Raw genomic sequence first — 20,497 nt, 5'->3', positions numbered from 1 at the left:
AATTTATTTCATAAACTTACAAGAATTGTCGATTAACGAAGAAATTTAGAAACTGAATATTGTATGGTTTAGAGGACAATTTCATCATGGCTGCGTTTATAGTTTTTTCAATTTTTGGCGAAAATTTCGTCATAAAAACCTAATTTCCTTGCATTGTTTGACAGAAAAAGTTAGACTCTGATAATGAAAATGATAAAAAAATGATTGCGGTGTGGGGAGATAAGTTGCTGTTGTGACTGTCTGGCGAAAACAACCTGCATATGTCTCTCGCAGCACAAGAAACGAAGGTTATGCAACACAGTAGTAGCGAGGTTTAGAATAATAACGTGAACGTGTACTTTACCTGCGTGGTCATACTATAGATTACAGATGTTCACTGTCCATGACGGGAGCTATATAGAACAATACCCCTGTTAGAAGTTCTGACACAACAGCTGCGTGGTTGATTGATTCCTATTCACAAAGACAGTTGAGATAAACCACAAAAAAAAGATGAATGATTCTACTGATGAAATTGGTGGAGGTGCATCCCAAAGTTCTGATTCTTTTTGTGATTCACCTGTGTGGGTAAGTTTTCTTGAATGTGACTCTCAAATGACTAGGCCTAATTATAAAACACCTTGCTTGTAATAACTGTAATGCAGTGTCGATAATACTCGTTTTTTCTGTGCAGCGGTGGCTGTGGAGTGTGGTGTCGCAGCCATAGCCATTTGGTTTTTCATCAAACATGTCTTTTCATGCGGTCATGCTAATTCCCGACCTACCCCGACTTTTCCCGACATTTCCCGACTTGCGGAAAATGCTGCTAAAATATAGTGTATTAATCATCAGAATATAGTGTATTAATCATCAGAATATTTATATTTGTACTGTTTACATACATATACAGCACGTCTGTTAATTTCAAGACTTTTGAACGATGCTAAGTTGAGCAAAGCAAGTTACATCTACCCAACCGACCGCAATTTTTCTGCAGGTCGGTAATCTTGGTTAGTTGTGGTTGTCGCTTCTTGTAAACTGTACATGCTTATGGCCTTGTCTGAACCCAGCATAAATTAATCATTGGAGTTGATTTGCTCAACTTAGCATCGTTCAAAAGTCCTGAAATTAACAGACGTGCTGTATATGTATGTAAACAGTACAAATATAAATATTCTGATGATTAATACACTATATTTTGGCAGCATTTTCCGCAAGTCGGGAAATGTCGGGAAAAGTCGGGGTAGGTCGGGAATTAGCATGACCCCTTTTCATGCATGTAATTTAAAATTGTTGTTGTTTATTCTTCACTGTTCAGTCACTCTGGTTTGTTTCATTGTTAGGATGCTGCGTTGACTTGGAACACATCCACCCCAGACTTGACGCCCTGTTTTCAGAGGATCGTACTGACCAGTATACCATGTATTTACTTCTTGTTGTTTCTCCCACTACATATTCACGTCATACGTATGAGTAAAAGGCAGGCTATTGGACATTCATGGCTGAATATTTCACAGACTGTGAGTAGTATCAAATAGCCTAATATTTTTTCCTCTTCTCCTATTGCTGAATTATTCCTCTGCGTTACCCTCATTGAACTGAAAGCCATGATGGCACAGCCTAACAAATGCTTAAGAATTCAAAGAGATATTAGATGAAGCTTGCTTGTATAGTTGCATTTGAAGTGCAGTGTAGTTGTTGGCTGGCTTTGATGATGCTTTTCTTATATTTATTGATGTTGCATTTGAATCTTCAGGTTGTGACTTTGATTGTTGCTGTGCTTGCCCTGGCTGATATGTTCAGAGCTGTCCATGAACACACTGCACAGTGGAAATTTGTCCCAACTGTTGACTTCGTGGCTCCCCTGTCTCTTTTCATTGCGTTTGTAAGTACTTCTTCTTAAAATTGACATCAATGTTTAATCGACGTCTATGATGTCATCTTCAGTGATTACATGTAAATGGGTTATTCACACTGACTTCACCTCACTTGTCTGTTGATGAAGGCCATCGACATCGTTACTCACTGATATGGAGAACCTGAATTTCTCAATTACGAGTAGCATCATTCACATTGTCTTGAATATCTTGTATTTATCCTCAATGCCATTGATATATAGGTATTTTTTATGACTGATTGAATTGTAGGGCAGTTTCAGTGTTCAACCTTGTCTGTAACTGTTTCAGATTGTATGCATTGTGTTGACCCAAGTTGGACGCTTGCAAGGGATCCGATCATCTGGTGTTCTTTTCGTGTTCTGGTTCCTGCTGGCTACCTGTCATCTTTTCATATTGATCTCAAAATGTAGGAATGCTGTGATTCAGGTAAATGTTCTTTTAGAAATGATTCGATGGAGGTGCTCATCTTCTGTATTGTGTGATTGCTGATTCTCTTGAAAACTTTAGACATTAACACTCTAAGAAACTTTGTGCAAGGGCTACCTTTTCCCAACGTGACCTTATGAAAACCTAGAGTAGTGGTTTCGTTTTCCAGCTGTTCAATCTGAATTACATGTCAAAAGAAGTTATCGGGACTATCATTGCACTATATGTATTGTATTCGTATCTTATGTTCTTTCAATGCTTGATACTTTCTTGCAGGGTTCTGTTGAAGATCTATTCCGCTTTGTGATATTTGTGTTCCATTATGTTGGGGTGCTTGTCATGACGGTGCTATCATGCTTCGTGGAGAGAGTCCCAGTCAAGACAGGTTTGGATTCTGATCTGGTGAGATGTGCTGATGCATTTGCTTCATTACAGTTGAACCTCTGTTAGCGGACACCTCTTTATTAAGGACAACCTCTCTATTAAGGACACTAGTTTTGGTCCCAAATTGGTTGTTTCCATTCAATTTGACCTCTCTAATCAGGACACCTCTCTATTAAGGACAGCACTTGTCAGTCCCGAGGGTGTCCTTAATAGAGAGGTTCTACTGTATTTACCTCTCAGATATAGTGTCATTAGTGATCTTGTTTCAAAGTGCTTGTTGGCAGTAAAAAAGGCAAGTTGATTGCTAGAATATTAGCAGTAAGGTGCATTAGTGTACGTGATAGGTTTACAAGAAGCTGTCAAGTGGATCTTTCTGTCCTTGAACTCATTGATGGGATGTTGTATACTTTGACAAGTCTTCACACTATCGCTATCACCTTTTCCCATTCAAAAGAAACTCAGATAACATTATTTAGCTAAATCATAACTTTTTCAGCCGCCATGTCCGGAGTATGAATCATCCTTCATATCTCGAATAACGTTCTGGTGGTGTACAAGGTCAGTACAGAGAATCCTGGCTGCAACTGTTTATGTGTTATGGTTTGCATTCATATCTTCACTTGTGAGATTCTTGTGAGATCCTTCAAAGGTCCCTGGCCCTGCAACTATCCATAGTTCAATACTCCATGTTCTCATGTCTGTAGAGATTGGAATGTTATTGTGACCTTGATTCTCGCTGTATTCAGCATCCCCACCTGGCGTACATTACCCAACTAGCCAAGAGACCATTGGCCATATTCTGAGCTTGATTGTCTTCATACTTTAGAGTCATTTTTTCTTTCATTGTTCTCTCCATAGTTTGATTGTGAAGGGTTACAAATCTGCCCTGGAGAGGAAGGATCTCTGGATGTTGAACGATGTAGACAAATCTTCTGTCGTCTTGCCCAAATTTGAAAAAAATTGGAATGAAGAAATGACACGGAGTCAGAAGAGCAGGTGAGCTGTTATGTTTCTTTGCTGACCTTTATGTGTCCAGAATGTAGCTCTGAAGGGAATTTATTTCAAAGCCAGGTATCATCTCTCTTGTCAGCTGCTTTCATCGAATTCAAATATTCTCTCCAAAATGATCATTCATCTTTTCCAATCATTTTCAGGGCAATTAACGAACCGACTAAAGAGAGTGCTCCCATGAAGCCCATGTTAGCAGAAAATAAAGTCAAAGTTGTCAATCCCAAGCGACAGTACGAGCCGTCATTGCTGAAATCCCTCGTCAAGACATTTGGCCTTTATTTTGGTTCCTCTATATTCTTCAAGCTAGTCCATGACATTATAATGTTTGTTCAACCACAGTTACTGAGGTAAGCAATGCCACTATGTTTTCTTGTGATCTAGTGAGAGGAAAAACTTCATTCAGACAACAGGTCATGCATAGGCTGCAGGCCAACTGATGTTAGGATATCTCTTGTTTAGTATAACATTTGAACAGCATATCTGTGTGTTCCTGAATTTGGGGAACTATCCAGGGATTTATCTTTACCCTGTCTCTTTCAGGTACATGATCAATTTTACTTGGGATCAGAGTCAGCCACAATGGAAAGGTTTCCTCTATGCCTCGGGGCTGTTTGGAGCTGCTCAAATACAATCATTGGTTTTACATGCATACTTCCACCGGTGCACAGTCACTGGAATGCGGCTGAGGTCAGCGATAGTGGCTGCTGTCTATAAGAAGGTATGTTGTTGAGCATATTAAACTCATCATAAGAGAATATATTACAAATCTAAATAGTATCCTATGTTTGTTCAAGCATCTCAAACAAACAATAAAACTCATAAGTAACAGAGGATATGCCACACAACATGCCAGGGACGATGCTGCAGTTCCACCTCATATCGAATGAATTGCTTAATTAAACTAACTTGATTTGATCTTGTTCTAATTTCAGTCTTTGAGATTGTCTAGTGCCTCAAGAAAGGAATCAACGGTGGGAGAAATTGTCAACTTGATGTCTGTTGATGCGCAACGCTTCATGGAGCTCACGACATATCTTAACATCATCTGGTCAGGACCTCTGCAGATCAGTGTCGCCCTCTATTTCCTGTGGCAGATCCTTGGCCCTTCAGTCCTGGTGGGATTGGCCGTCACTGTTCTTTTGATCCCAGTCAATGGTGTCATTGCACACTTTTCAAAGAAACTACAGGTAAGGGAAAGTTTAAAGAAATAATGTTTTGGAAGTCAGTTTAGCTCTATGTGAGAAGGGAGTTTGTTGCTTGCTCACTCTTTAAGACTGGATACTTCTTATCCTGTAGTTGAGTTATTTAAAGTTGTACAATGTATTTGGAAATTCCTTAAAGTTTTGATGTCGTTTCATTTCTCAGGTGACACAGATGAAAAACAAGGATGTTCGAATCAAGTACATGAGTGAAATCCTGAATGGCATGAGGGTGTTGAAGCTGTATGCCTGGGAGCAGTCGTTCATGGACGTGGTGCTCGGCATCAGAAAAAAGGAACTCGATGTCCTCAAGAAGCAGGCGTACCTGAATTCAGTGTCCACATTCACGTGGAATATTGCTCCATTCTTGGTGAGTACAACAGCATGGCCAGATCAAATCCTTTATGGACTATTACCCAGTGATAGCACATGGATATTAATTTTTTTTTAAATTGTTGTTACAAAATTCTTGCCACCTGAGTTGGTAGTGATATTTCTCTCATTCCTTCCAGGTCTCTCTCTCCACATTTGCGGTGTACGTGATGAGCTCTCCGGACCACGTCCTGGATGCAGAGCGAGCCTTCGTATCGCTGTCTCTCTTCAACATCCTCCGCTTCCCACTCTTTATGTTACCGATGATGATCTCCACACTCGTACAGGCCAGTGTTTCCTTGAAGAGGTTGCTCAAGTTCCTCAAACTTGATGAGCTGGACTTGTCAAGTGTGTCCAGAAGTTCAGGTCACAAAGCAGGTATGTCATTGATTTTGTGTTAAATTTCCCTAATTTGTGTTCTCAATGTTCTCTATTAGTCGTCGATCCACTTTCTACCATATCATTCAGATAGATCCGCAAACGTTTGTTCTATATAACTATCATACCTTAGTAAAACAAATTGACATATGCACATTAATGTAATGCTTTTTGTTCAAAACCCTGTGCTGATTCAAATATGTGATTCAAGACTCTTCTCCATTAATTTTAGAACATGCCATCCGTATTGAAGATGGATCATTTTCCTGGTCACCCGGAGAGGAAGCTATCTTACACAAGTGAGTACACTTTTGGTCCCACCGTTTGTCCAGTGAGTTCACCAGCAACAGCGCAATGTGCCTGACACTTGAAGGCCTGCTTCTAAGTTTAGTTTTCTATTGGTAATTGCAGAGAAGTTCACCTCGCAACACGAATACCTTGTGATGATGAATCAATTTGTGACATCATTTCCCGATTACGCCTTGATGTATTGTGCCCGAGTCAGAAGAGGAAGCCGTTGCCAGGATTGAACCTGAAGTGCAATGTCCTGTTATGTTCACTCGCCCGAAGATTTTGTGTTGAGTAATGAGATATTTATTCTTCTTTCAGCATTGGACTCAATGTGAAGCCTGGATCCCTGGTTGCTATCGTTGGTCAAGTTGGTGCCGGAAAGTCATCGTTGCTCTCAGCGGTGTTGGGAGAGATGGAGAAAATATCAGGAAAAGTAGATCTACAGGTAGGAATGAGAATAAGAATGAATACTATCGAATCAGTTCCATTCAGAAGGAGTCAAACCCACAACCTCTTGGTCAGAAGCTTGGCACTCTTACCTCTACGTGACTGCACTTCTTACTCTTGATGCCTTAGTCGATATCTCCATCATACTCTTTACACTTGCAGGGTTCCATTGCCTACGTCCCCCAACAAGCTTGGATACAGAACAGTACATTTGAAGAGAACATATTATTCAGCAAAGACAGGTGTAAAGTGCTTTACCAGCAAGTTATAGACAGCTGTGCATTGGGGCCGGACTTGGAGATCCTAAGTGATGGTGATCAGACGGAAATCGGTGAAAAGGGTATCAATCTAAGTGGCGGGCAGAAGCAGAGAGTAAGCATGGCCAGAGCTGTGTATAATGACGCTGATATTTACTTGTTAGACGACCCGCTCAGTGCTGTTGATGCTCATGTCGGGAAGCACATGTTTGAAAAGGTGATCGGTCCACAGGGGATGTTACGGGGCAAGACACGTCTGCTTGTTACACATGGCATCAGCTTCCTGCACCAGATGGATTGGGTCGTCGTTCTCGGTGATGGACAGATCAAGGAGGAGGGGACATACAAGGATCTCATGATGCATGCTGGGCCATTTGCGGAATTCATTAAGAATTACTTAGCTGAAGAATGTGCGGACGAGCTGGCTGTGGAATTCGATGATGACGCGAAATCATTGAAAGACGAATTGGTGTCAAAACTTAGTCTATTATTTGAAGGATCTCAAGACGTGCTGAAGATAAAAGAGAAAAGCAAGTCACATCATGCTCTCCATAATGGCCTCACAGCATCGAATAGCAGTTTGATTAATATGCCACTGGATGTACAGTTTAAAACACAGGGGAAGTCGAGGTTGAGGAGGAAAAGTTTGTCGTGTGCCGATATCAATCAACGTCATCCTAGGTTTAACTTTCTAGTGAATGGAAGTTTGTCTAATCTGAGGGGCATTGGGAGTCAGACGTTAGAGGTCGCTGACCTCGGAGCAGACGAGGAGGATAAACTCGAGAGCAAGGAAGCAGAGAAGTTGATCAAAGCTGAGAAGGCTGAGACTGGCAACGTAAGTGAAGCTTTAACTGTCGTTTGCCTGTGTACACACAATCTAGATGAACTAAAGCTCCTGAAAAGGGTAAACTATTGTATTTACACTCCATGAACAATGTTCATGATACCAAAGAACAGCAGTTTGTGAACCAAATTGTCAGATTTGACCTTGATAGCACATGGCAAAATCCTTGAGAATAAATGACTCAGTGTCCTTATGAAGGGGAAACAGAGACTTGATAAGCCTTTTCACTGATCATCAAACCTCTCTCCTCTTTCAGGTCAAGCTGACTGTGTTCTTCACCTACTTCAAAGCTCTTGGCATTCCTGCATCATGTCTCATCGTGCTTCTCTTCGCACTGACCCAGGCAGCCAAGGTCGGAGCAGACATCTGGCTTAGTGACTGGAGTAATGAAGTGGCGAGAAATAATGGCACGATGAGTGAAAGTGCACGTGATAGACGATTGGGAGTTTATGGTGCTTTCGGATTCATTGGTGGTAAGTCTGAATTGTCTTTCATTTTTCATGGACATTGATCGAATTGGCTTGGGAGGCTTCGAGTAATGCTAAAGAAATGACCATGCTGGAGTGAGCCTACTTTTGGGGTATGAAATCCAAAAATGAGGTATTGTTATTTTTAAAAACCAACATTTTCAAGGTTTATGTTCAAGCACTTGAAAAAAACATGGCTCTTGCATTGTCCAATAGACATTACTTGCCCACTTCACCTGGTGTTTGGTGATAGGGAGCAAACTATTTTGTGTTAGGTTACTGCCATTGTCGATGGATTTCCTTTGCGTTCAGTAATGCATGTGTTTCTATTCCAGGTGTTCTAGAGATGTCGTCTGCATTTATAATGGCGTACGGTGGTTTCATAGCTTCAAAGTTCCTCCATAAGAAACTTTTAGAAGCTGTGTTCCTCGCCCCGATGCAATACTTTGATGTGACCCCTATTGGTCGCATCATGAATCGTTTCTCTGACGATTTAGCAGAGATAGATTTTATCGTGCCTTTCACGGTGAGGTCGACGATCAATGGTGTCTTAGTCATGATAGCGACAATAGTGGTCATATCATATACGATTGCCATCGCTATGATCTCAATACCTCTGCTGCTTGTTCTATACATTCCTATACAGGTAGATGTATTTGAAATGTTTTTCTGATTGAGTCTCTTGGGGAATAAGTTCCCACATGTAGCGCCAATTTCTCAAATTTGGCTTTTACCTAAACATACCCTGACAAAACCTACCCAGTGGATACTGAAAAACAACATCTCGGCCAAACAAAAACACTCCTCACTTGATAGAAACAGCGAGAAATTACTAGTTTGTATGTTCTAACTGAGATACCATTTCTCTATTCACTGATGTGCAAATAGTCCTTGCAAATATCTTTCAAATCCACCATCCATCCAGAGCTTTTCATAAATCCTTGCATTTGCCTCCAGCAGACGTCAACCAAAAATACCTGAACCCTGTTGTTTTCCTCCTAAAAGTAGAACTTGAAGTTGAACGAATCGATCCATTGGAATTGTACTTCAATGCTAGTGATGTCAAAGTCAAGAACTATCTCATAATATAACGAGTGGTCTGTTGATGGGCAGTGTAATCGAACTTACCAGGTACCTGGTCTATACTTGATATCCTGAGTATACACAAATTTTAGAGTATGCCATCCTGCATGTATTGCATCAATAAAGCAGCTCCCTGTTTATTGAGTATAGCATCCCATGATGGCATCTGATCATCATACTCCATAATTTGAGTTCTGATAACAAAATTAGAAGTTTGAATGCACATTTCTCCAAAATGCCAAGGTAAAGTTAAAAATGCCTCTGTGGAAATCTTGTTTCCTATTTTTGCGGTCATATGGCAACGTAAGGTGAATTCGAGTTAACTTAGTATAGGCCACCATTTTGGTTGTACCCAGGATATCGAGTATAGGCAAGACCTGCTTACTAACAAAGTCAATGTCTTTCATTGTAAACAAGTTATCCTGCTCTGCCTGAATGATGTACTAATCTCAATTATTACAATCTAAAAATTAAAACTGTATGGTTGACCTTGGTGAGGTTCTTTAAATGTAACATAGGAATGGATAGGGGGTGTGTGGAGGGAGGGGGGCAGATGATGGGAGGGGGGCAGATGATGGAACGGGCAAAGGTAAGTCCTACCAGCTGTACATAGAGGGAAAGAGTCTACCAAATGTAATAACGAGCCGGAATGTTGTGGGGGACCTCTCTCATGTCTCTGGTTGGCTGATGTTGAGTTGAGAGATCAACAGGCTGCTTTAATTGGTTTGGCATGTGGCCTTGTTTCATTATGGCTAAATCAATTGAAGCTCTTCATAAGTTTGCTTGCTTTGCTCTTGTGCTGTAGAACTGATCTGGTATTATTTCTTCATCTTGCAGGTTCCACAGTGTTTTAGACTGACATTCTGATGACTTATTCTTTTGTCCACCCATTCAGTGCTTTCTTTTTCTTTGTGCAGGTATGGCCACCAGTTTATCAACAGCTTTCTCTCTCTTCTTGATTTTTAGGTGCTTTTACTGTCATTCATTGTCTAATCACGGCCATTGCTACAACGCATGCTTCATTTATATTGCACAAGAGCATGCTGGGGAATGTCTTGAAGGCAAAGATGGAGTTCTTCGAGACCAATCCTAAGGGGCGAATGCTAAATCGCTTCACGAAAGATATCCAAATAGTTGATCGAACTCTGCCTGACTCCTTTACCGACTGGTTGGAGGCGGCTATTGATGTCTTCGGCACCATTCTGATAATTGCCGTCTGCACCCCTTTGTTTCTGACTGGATTTCTGCCAATAGTGATAATCTATATTCTTATTCAGGTGGGATATCATTTGACAATTTAGCTGTTTAAAAAAGAAGTTACCCCCTCCCTATCATTTGTTTTTGTTTAGTTATTTTTTCCTGGCTCTATTTTTTGCTTTGGTAGGCTGAGTAGAAATCACTTTATTGAGTTTGATTAGCTATTGCCACACTGCAGAGGACGTGTCAATGAATTTGACATCTCTGCACAAATCTTTTTTAGGATTGGGGTAAACTTCGATTTAAAGCACTTGAAGTTTTTTTATTTTCCTATTCTAACAATTCTAACTCCATGTAGCTTTCATGTATTTAGTTTGCCACCACTATGGTGATTTAGTTACTCTATGCACGGCTAACCATAACCTTAGCTCTAAATATTCTTTACTTTTCTTTACTGTAAAAAGCTTAAGTAACTGTTTTATGCCAGTTTACCTTGAAGGAGACTATTCACAGGAGCTATGGGGTCAAATTGGTCATCTTTAGGTGACGAACATGCGAGTTATGAGGTTGGACCATGAATTGCAGAGGACAGCTTAGTACCTCCCATTATAGAGGAGAGTGAAGGCAAAGATGAAGATACTATTAAAAGATAACCATTCTGAAATTTCTATTTTAGGAGGTTTTTTTGGCAGTGATTTCAACATGCAGCAACAGCTTTCTCTGCAAATGTCTCCTGACTCTGTACATATTTGATGCTGACACTCTTCTCCTAATCTTTTTCTAACAGGGCTGACAGCAGTTCTGGTTGGGTTAACACTGGGGTTGGCAGGTCTCCACGCAACAAAAGTGCTCCATCAGGGTATTTTAAACAATGTCTTGAAGTCCCCAATGAGCTTCTTTGACTCAACCCCCAGTGGCCGTATTATCAATCGTTTCTCACAAGATGTCGACACCCTAGATATTACCCTACCAGAAAAGATCCAGAGTTGGTTAAAGTGCCTTATGATGAGCCTTAGCACAGTTGTCCTCATCGCAGCGAGCACGCCACTCTTTCTGACTGTCATCTTACCAATATTCATACTATATGCCGCTGTTCAGGTACAGTAATCTGTCTGTAAAGCTGTTGTCTAAGAATGTGGCTGTGCATTATACTAACTTTATATAGGCTTGCAATATTCAGGGGTGCAACCAGTACATTTGAATTGTAAGCTGTGTGAATTATCACAGTATGTCAACAGTAACATCTAGTGTAAGTGGAGTGTATCGGTCATGACCGTATCTTTTGTAAAAATTTTCGAAGTTCGCTGACTAACATGTCGAAACAGTTTATTGACCAGCACCTCACTGCTTGTCTGCGTTCCTATCTTGCCCATCTATGAGAACCTGTTGGTACTTATAAGGAGTGCTGGCTCTGTGCAGTCGCACTGTGGGGAAGTAGGCTGATGTTAACCAAATATCTTGTAAAAGATGCATTCTTATGACACTGCAATGAGTACACAATATAGTGCAGTCAAGAGTTGTACACCAACCATACCATATGCACCTGAATATGGCTGAAGCCCTTGTAATGCCCAACCAAGTCTGGCAATGGTTAGCACGATTCATCATATTTCAATTGATTCAGAGTCAAATCTTTTTCTTAGGTTTAGTGACTTTTCTTTTCACTTCCCATGCAAAAGTTTTAGGTCTTTTGTTGCTGTTGTCTTAATGTTGTGTATGTTGTTCAGTGTTTGCTTTGTTTCCTTCCTTCCCTCCTTTCATCTGGATGCACTGCGTGGGATCATAGTGGTATATTTTTTGTTCCCTCTTCTATTCTCTGTCCAACTTGCTTCATTTGCCTCGCAAACTACCTGTGCAGCTTTGCCTCTTGCACTTGGCAGCTAATCTATCACAAACTCTATCCTGCATGTTTCCTTGGGGAGGTCAGATTTGGGTCTTGTAGAGATTTGAAACAATATGTCAGCTAGTGGCCACAAGCTCAATTTTTAGTATCGAAATCTGACCTCTGTGGTAAATAATTCTGAGGTGATTTTTACAAGACTAAGTGATCTCTCCATTCCCATTTCTTTTATCCCCGATTGAGTAGTGGAAACTGTGGCTCTGGATGGATGGTGTATCAGAAATTAAACAGCATAGCTTTTTAAAGTCCATTGAATCATCCGCTGCACATACATGGATTATATCAGCTAATAGAGAATGATTGTACTCACTCAGTTTTACAGCTTGCTCAAATATCAAAACTCCCTCAGAAATCTGCTCAAACTTATCTAGTAAGATTCTGCATACCAGCACCAGTATGGGAGATCTTCCTTTGAAACTCCAAAATGAGGATCTGAAATATGAAATCTGCTGGATTATTATCATTCTCATGTCCTGAATGAATCATACTCCAGGAAAATATTATGAATACTCACAAATGACATGTTATGATTTCAGCGGTTTTATGTTGCTACTTCAAGACAGTTGAAACGCCTTGAATCTGTCAGCCGTTCTCCGATTTACTCTCATTTCGGGGAGACAGTTACCGGTGCTACAGTCATACGAGCCTTTGGTCATCAGGAGCGGTTCATCCAAGAGTCACATCGACGAGTCGACGAAAATCAGATTGCTTACTATCCGAATATCGTCTCAAACAGGTGAAGGTTCCATTTCAAATCAGACTTATCACTTGCTAGTATGTTGTGAGAAAGACTTGGTGTTGTGACAGGGAGGGTTTCTTTCATGCGAGTTGCGAGTTGCGAGTTACAAAGTGCGAGTTGCGAGTTACAAAATGCGAGTTGCGAGTTACAAAATGCGAGTTGCGAGTTACAAAGTGCGAGTTGCGAGTTAAAAAGTGCGAGTTGCGAGTTACAAAATGCGAGTTGCGAGTTACAAAGTGCGAGTTGCGAGTTACAAAGTGCGAGTTGCGAGTTACAAAATGCGAGTTGCGAGTTACAAAATGCGAGTTGCGAGTTACAAAGTGCGAGTTGCGAGTTACAAAGTGCGAGTTGCGAGTTACAAAATGCGAGTTGCGAGTTACAAAGTGCGAGTTGCGAGTTACAAAATGCGAGTTGCGAGTTACAAAGTGCGAGTTGCGAGTTACAAAGCAACTCCAGGTTCCGCCTCCTGAACATAATCAAGTATGGATGTCTTTATCAGTTATGGCTCTGGGTTGACCTCCTGTGGTGAAAGTTCAAGAATCCTTTTACAGCACATGTGGCATTACTTAGTATCAGTCCTGCACAAACAATAGTAAACATCACTGTGTACTACAGGATGTTGGTCCATTTTTAAATTAACCCAATCAAGGCTATCAATGAACTGTTAGGCCATGGACCTTTGAACTGTTAGGCCATGGACCTTTATACTATAAAGGTCCATGGGCATGGTATAGGCGTATATCGAATGAGTTTTCATTGCTGCAGATTACTAGGGTCAAATTTGCTCGTAATGGGCCTTAGCCCACAGGGCTCCAATTTTTAATTAATGGGCCTAATTTTAGTTACAAAACAATCATACATTTACAAAACAGGTTTCTTTTTATAACAATATAAAATGTGGTTGTCAATGATCAACTGACATGACTGATATGACTGACAGACCCGTCCGTAATCTCACTTTGACAAGGCACTAGGCCTATATAGAGGCATATTGTGATAGCAAAGTCAAAGGCCAAGGCCAACTAATAACGGTAATGGGTTAATTCTAGTTATCGGGTATATTCCTTTCTAATGTCAATGGTGTCCAGCTAGCTGCCCTTATATTAGTTAGACTGAACAATCTAGCCTCCAGTTTTTGGTTATTTTGCTAAAACTTTCCAGTTCAAATTCTCAAGATCCTGCAAAAATCAGAAACAGTCAACATGTATGATGTCGACACACCTTTGGCCCACCCTCTATCAGCAGACCAAATTTCAACCCAAAATATTGTGTCTTTTAGAAGTTACAGAGGGGAAGGGAACAGCAGCGAGCGGCACCGCAGACTGACGGGCTCAATAAGCTTAATCACTACCATCAATTGCACTTTGTAACTCGCAACTCGCATTTTGTAACTCGCAACTCGCATTTTGCAACTCGCAACTCGCATTTTTTAACTCGCAACTCGCACTTTGTAACTCGCAACTCGCATTTTGTAACTCGCAACTCGCATTTTTTAACTCGCAACTCGCATTTTTTAACTCGCAACTCGCACTTTCTAACTCGCAACTCGCATTTTGTAACTCGCAACTCGCACTTTGTAACTCGCAACTCGCACTTTGTAACTCGCAACTCGCATTTTGTAACTCGCAACTCACATTTTTTAACTCGCAACTCGCACATTGTAACTCGCAACTCGCATTTTGTAACTCGCAACTCGCACATTGTAACTCGCAACTCGCACTTTGTAACTCGCAACTCGCAACTCGCACTAAAGTAACACTCTGTGACAGGAGACTACCTCTAAGTCATTGCTGGAAGGGTTTTATGGCCCTGTTGTATGACATTGACATTGTTGCATGTTGGTTTAATCACTGGTGCCACTTTTTCAGATGGTTGGCCATCCGCCTGGAACTGGTAGCCACATTGGTGGTGCTATTTGCGGCCATCTTTGCCGTGCTTGGAAGAGACCATCTCAGCCCTGGAATTGTTGGACTCTCCATCACATATGCACTCAGTGTAAGTCTATTTTCATTCAGTTAAGTGAAGTACAGTGGAACCCAGGAAACACGACCACTCATGGGACCGAGGTTGAATGGTCGCGTTACCGGGGTGGTCGGGTGAATTTGGTCATTGGGACCGCCCAATCCAGTGGTCGTGGTCTGGGTACCAGGTTTTAATACATGAAGGTGAAGTAAAGAGCTTTGAAAACCTTGCTACATCTTTTATCTATCAATAAAATTGTACATCATTGATAAATTTTGAGGAAAAAATTATAAGTGCAAACATGTCTGTTTCCAGTGAGTATGTTAATATGTTTCTATGTTGTGGGTCATTCAAGAGAATGGTCACTTTCTTTTCTGTCTGCCATCACACGCCACAGACCAATCAAACACTATTCCCATTTATCTGTATCAAGAGTATATATAGGCCTTTGTGTTACACCAGCAGTGTATGACCGCTGGTTACACAATCATTTTAAGGCAACCAGGTTCTTTGTTCTTTGCTCCGTCAACAAGAGATTAGTTGATACCTGCTTCATAAGTGCAGTCGCAGTCGACTTGCACTACAACTGAAAAGCATTTAAAATTTTTTGTAGTTTCTTTTATTTCTTGAATCTGCAAACTTCTCTCTGTACATTTTGTAACATCATGGTTGCCGTGTTCGAGAGAAATGCAGATCTTACATATAAGTTGACTACAAGTTGAGCATACCCACATGGCTGGCAAGTTATGTATGTGACATGTAGCTTCAGCTTGTGTCTGCCTTTGGAACAACTGTGTCAATGGATGGTCCTTGGTTGCTGTATTCCTTTGGTGACTTTGTGTGCACTTGTCACAGATATGGAGGTTGTCACATTCAATGCAAATATTGAGCGCTTGCACTATTTCGTTCTTATGATAACAAACATCGCAGCCAATACATGCACGCATCATTTTCCATCCAGCTTCTTTGGGTGCGATACATAATTTTACATCCATTGGCATCTCTCTGCTGACAGCATCATCACTTAAGTCTGGGAGGCCTTTTATTCCATCCGATGGAAGGAGACAATCGTTCCAACATCTTGGACATGAGAATTCCAGAGTGATACGTTTCTTGCTCCCGAGATGAGTTGACAGGCAAGGAACACAGAAATAGTGGTCGCATTCTTTGATGATTTTGAGCCTTGGTCCAGCCTTGTGGCATCTCTGACAGACAATCATGTATTCTGTCATCCTGATGACTTGTTGTTCTGAAAAATGGAAAATGAGTGGGCTCTTATCAAAGAACTGAGAGATGGTGATGTGAACTGAGTATTCAACAGACTTATCAATGAACATGTGGTGTTTCGTAATCAGCAGAGCACATATGTGATGACCTTTGGCCCTGGATACCCGTGGAACTATCGTCTCTCAGTCCTGGCCTAATCATTCGTAAGTGTGTTCTGCTCATGTGGGAAACCCCCTTGGGTGGTTTAATGATAAGAAATGACTATTGATAATAGTAAGAAGATGTATTTTTTCACATTTAGCCAAAATCCGAATTTACCAACCGGGCATTGAAACAATGATACATCTATCTTGTTGTGTACTTTAAACAGGACTTAAGGGAGTTCAGCCTTCAGAGATTTCTATCAATGCTCAACCTTAAAACTGGGATAGGCTACACACTATATTTACTGGCGAATCTAGCCCAAAAGAACCTCGACTGTTAGTTTCTATGGCTGGGCTGAGGTCAAAATGTTGCTTACCCTCTCATGAGCTTTTAGATTGAGAATGGTGTCATTTGTCCAAAATCCTGGTTAGGTTATTGATCCACCACCACCTCACTATGCTTAGTAACCGTTTGTTATGATAGACTCAACTAAGATTGCAATCTAGAAATAGATTCGGTGAAACTGCAGTTGTTCCACTTCCTCTGAAGACCATGCACTGGAATTTAGGTCAAATTTTTTATGCCCTAAAATGTGTGGGTTGGTTGTAGAGAACATCACTCAAATATTTTTTGCAACCTATATTTGAATTGAGGGCTGTGTCATCATAAGTTCGGGTTAGTTTGGCGCAACATAATGGTCTTACAGTAAGAAGTGGATGAGTGGTACTTATTTGCATGGTCCTCTTGAATGACTTTTAAAGTTGCTCTATGATTTTTTCCAGGTGACGCAAATCCTGAACTGGATGGTGAGGATGTCCAGTGAACTGGAGACAAACATTGTTGCAGTCGAGAGAATCAAAGAGTACTCTGAAACAGAGACTGAGGTGAATAAAATGAGCGATTGAACATCGGACGTCCGCACACAAACATGCACACATACACTTCACTATCCTTATCATGACTTCAGCACTCCTGTGTTATTTGGTGAAGAGACTTGGAGTGTTCTTGGCGCAAAAGCGTCCTTTATAAGTGGAGAAAGTTTTTAATATTTTGTTTTACTGTGCTCATAGAAGTTCAGGCTCCACCCCACTTGTAGTGAACCAAGGATGTTGACCTTTTATTTGATGTTTTCTTTCAGGCTGCATGGAGTATCTGTGATAAGAAACCAAAGGAGGAGTGGCCGCCGAGTGGTGAGATAGAATTCAAAGATTACAGCGTGAGGTATAGGGAGGGTCTTGACCTCGTCTTGAAGGGAATCAATGTACATATACATGCAGGAGAAAAGGTAACATACGTTTAGTGTAGTATTATTTTATCAAATTTGTTAGGAGGGATGAGAAAAAACAATGGCTTTTCAGGGCATTATGCAGCGTAAATTTGTGTCACTTGCATCTTACAAGTCTCCAAAGTAACTTTACAGCAATGGTCTAACTTTTAGCATTAGAGGCCTTGGCTGTGACGTTTTAATCAGGATAACAAATTTCAGTCCCCGAAGATCCCATGTCATTTCTATAAACAAGAATAACTCGAAGTAAAGAATGCCTAGCCATTAACCATTTCAGGTTGGTGTTGTTGGTCGTACTGGTGCTGGGAAGTCGTCTCTTGTGATGGGTCTATTCCGTATCCTGGAGCCGGCAGGAGGCACCATCCACATCGATGGGGTCAATATCACGGATATTGGTCTCCATGATCTCAGGTCAAAGCTGACTGTGATTCCACAGGTAATTCTAACAGTTCTTTGAATACGAAGTGAAGGAAATCAACATCAGAGATTGCATTTGAAGAAGAAGGCAGCTAGGTCTTTGCTTATGTCTTCTTAGCGATACTGTAATGGAAAGAGAGGAATACCGGTATAGACTTTCTCTGTGTAATTCGCAGCTGGATTGAACGTTGTCAAATGTTTGTTGTTTGTGATTAGAGACAATGATCAGATGTATCCAGGCGAGTTGAAGCCCGTTCTGTTTGTTGGTCTATCAATATTTGTGGTTTGGATTATCTATTAAAAATTTGGGTGTCAAGATGTAATTTGTTGGCTTACATGTATTCCTCTCTGACATTTGTCTCAGAATTCTTACATTTTTTCAGGATCCGGTTCTTTTCTCTGGCACTTTGAGGATGAATCTGGATCCATTTGATAAGCACACTGATGAAGAAGTCTGGAAAGCTCTGGAATATTCTCATCTGAAGAACTTTGTCAACAGCTTGTCGTCTGGTCTGCTGCATGAGGTATCGGAAGGAGGTGAAAATATCAGGTAAGGAACAGGAAACTGTTCCAGGTGTCTCTCAAAGAGATTCTGACACTCCTGGCTTCATTCATTTCTTGAATGACGAATGTATTCAACCGATATTAAAATTTGCAATCTCAAGAATGTCTGGTATGGATGTCATCAGTTTCGCACATCAGCCTTTCTCCCATATGACTCGACATGTAGTTTCCCTCCATCTGCTTGCAGTGTTGGACAGCGACAACTCGTATGTCTCGCTCGAGCTTTGTTACGGAAAACGAAAATCCTCGTCTTAGATGAAGCCACTGCGGCCATTGACTTGGAGACAGATGATCTCATTCAGTCGTCGATAAGGACCCAGTTTTCAGAGTGTACCGTCGTGACCATTGCTCACAGGATCAACACTGTCATGGATTACACAAGGTATGCTCACAGAAAGCTTTGTCTCTAGAGTATGGTCTTTGTTTTGTAACTTTACATCTCCATGTAGGATTGATGATGATGAAAAGTGATGAAAGACCAATATTTCCATTGCAGAAGATGCTCTTTGAGAAAGTTGGTGATGAAGATAGTGATTACAATGAAATGATGTCACAGTTTTTGATTTGATTGTCACAAAGGATAATTCATATGCAATTTAACCTCCCTAAAAAGGAAGTAGATCAGCCTCTTTTCCCATTTCTACGCACCTTTAATCATCATGACAGCTTTTTGAAACAGTTCTTCCTTTGATTTTCAGAATACTTGCCCTGGAGACTGGTGAGGTGAAAGAGTTTGATTCACCTACGAATCTTCTCAAAGATCGGACCTCCCTCTTCTATTCGTTGGCCAAGAGTGCTGGACTTACTGATTAACGATTTGGAGACTGGAAGGGATTTATCTGATAGAATGACTTTGGAATAAGTGTAGTTGTTGTTGATGAAAAACTTCCTGCTGTTGATCTTTGATATTGTGATCAGTAATGCAAATTGACATACGTAGGAGGAATTTGATTTTAACAAAAAACAGGGTCATTTTCTTGATAATTTTGTTGACTTTTGTAGAATAAAAAATGATAACTCATTTGTGCAGATGTACTATGTATAAGTTTATTTGAAAGCCATTCATATATTGGCTTGATATTGACTCAAATAGATTTGAAGCAATTGTAATGTGTTCTTCTGTGATGTTAGGTCAAAATAAGCTGACTCTGGGCATTAGACTTGATGCATCATCTTCACTTTCCAAGACACTGTTGCTTCATATTGTTTAGAGGCCTGCTATAATATAAGCAGTTCAAGACGTGTATCATGCGCATTGACAAGCCTTGTGTTGGTGGGTGCCACGTGTGAAATAAATGCCTTGTTGTGAAATGCTTCTCTGGAAGCAGGCCTTACATGTAAATGTTCAATTTTGTCGCTATTACATTGATGTTTTTGTTGTTAATCATGTGTGTTTTGTCTCCAGCATTTAGCTGATAGTTCCTGTTGTTTTGTTAATGTGCAGTGCATTTCACATAGGAGGCTTTGTCAGATTAATATTTGTTGATTAACTTCATTGCAGAAACAATCGCTGCCATTTTATTTCGTTTGATCACAACTTTTGCAAACTTTTAGTATGGCGTTTTTGGCTCACCATTAGGGGAGTCTATAAAATAGCCCTGTGTCCGTCGTCGTCGTCGTATCCTGTTTGGACCTACATCAAACCTAACACTACATGACACAATACCATGCTCTTCATCCATCTTTCCTCCACATGAGGTGAGCACAATGGCCCTGGCCATTTAATTAAACATTGCTGGCTATCAATTTCTTTCAATTTTCAAAAGGTTGCAGTGTAACTCGCTTTGATTTTTGTTGGTCATCTGAAAATAATCTGAAAATGTCCAAAAATAAATGATTTAAATGCAGTTTAGAGGTGGTGTTTGTAACATGTGTGTTGATTTTGTGTGAGATTGTTGATTGTGTAATCAATGTAAGAATGGTGAAGAAATGAATAAAAATTGCGTCACGATTCAACCAATATGGTATCATTTTCCTTTTGCCAGTCATGCCAGTGCCACTCTTGGATGGTGCTCTTACAAATGTT

The 20,497-nt window shown here is 40.6% G+C and overlaps 1 protein-coding gene across 1 annotated transcript; it reads left to right on the top strand.

Annotated features, from left to right (window-relative positions):
• Nucleotides 1-85: 85 nt before the first annotated feature.
• LOC135495449 (multidrug resistance-associated protein 1-like) lies at nt 86-20,416 on the top strand. The gene is made up of 25 exons (XM_064784109.1): nt 86-567; nt 1,323-1,499; nt 1,736-1,864; nt 2,166-2,303; nt 2,580-2,705; nt 3,184-3,245; nt 3,546-3,683; nt 3,842-4,045; nt 4,239-4,416; nt 4,631-4,885; nt 5,064-5,267; nt 5,410-5,647; nt 5,880-5,946; nt 6,257-6,383; nt 6,548-7,477; nt 7,743-7,959; nt 8,289-8,599; nt 12,670-12,869; nt 14,741-14,867; nt 16,988-17,089; nt 17,344-17,490; nt 17,768-17,926; nt 18,291-18,457; nt 18,659-18,853; nt 19,170-20,416. The coding sequence occupies exons 1-25, from the start codon at nt 493-495 to the stop codon at nt 19,282-19,284; spliced, it is 4,788 nt and encodes a 1,595-aa protein (XP_064640179.1). The 5' UTR covers nt 86-492; the 3' UTR covers nt 19,285-20,416.
• The last annotated feature ends 81 nt before the right edge of the window (nt 20,417-20,497 follow it).

Source organism: Lineus longissimus, chromosome 1 (assembly GCF_910592395.1).
Source record: "Lineus longissimus chromosome 1, tnLinLong1.2, whole genome shotgun sequence".
Taxonomy (NCBI): Eukaryota; Metazoa; Nemertea; class Pilidiophora; order Heteronemertea; family Lineidae; genus Lineus; species Lineus longissimus.
This window is presented reverse-complemented; position numbering and strand designations above follow the sequence as displayed.

Coding starts and splice junctions, on each gene's coding strand:
- LOC135495449 (XM_064784109.1), top strand. CDS start 493: ATGAATGATTCTACTGATGAAATTGGTGGAGGTGCATCCCAAAGTTCT. Junction 2,304..2,579: donor GTAGGAATGCTGTGATTCAG/GTAAATGTTCTT, acceptor ACTTTCTTGCAG/GGTTCTGTTGAAGATCTATT. Junction 18,854..19,169: donor ACTGTCATGGATTACACAAG/GTATGCTCACAG, acceptor TTTGATTTTCAG/AATACTTGCCCTGGAGACTG.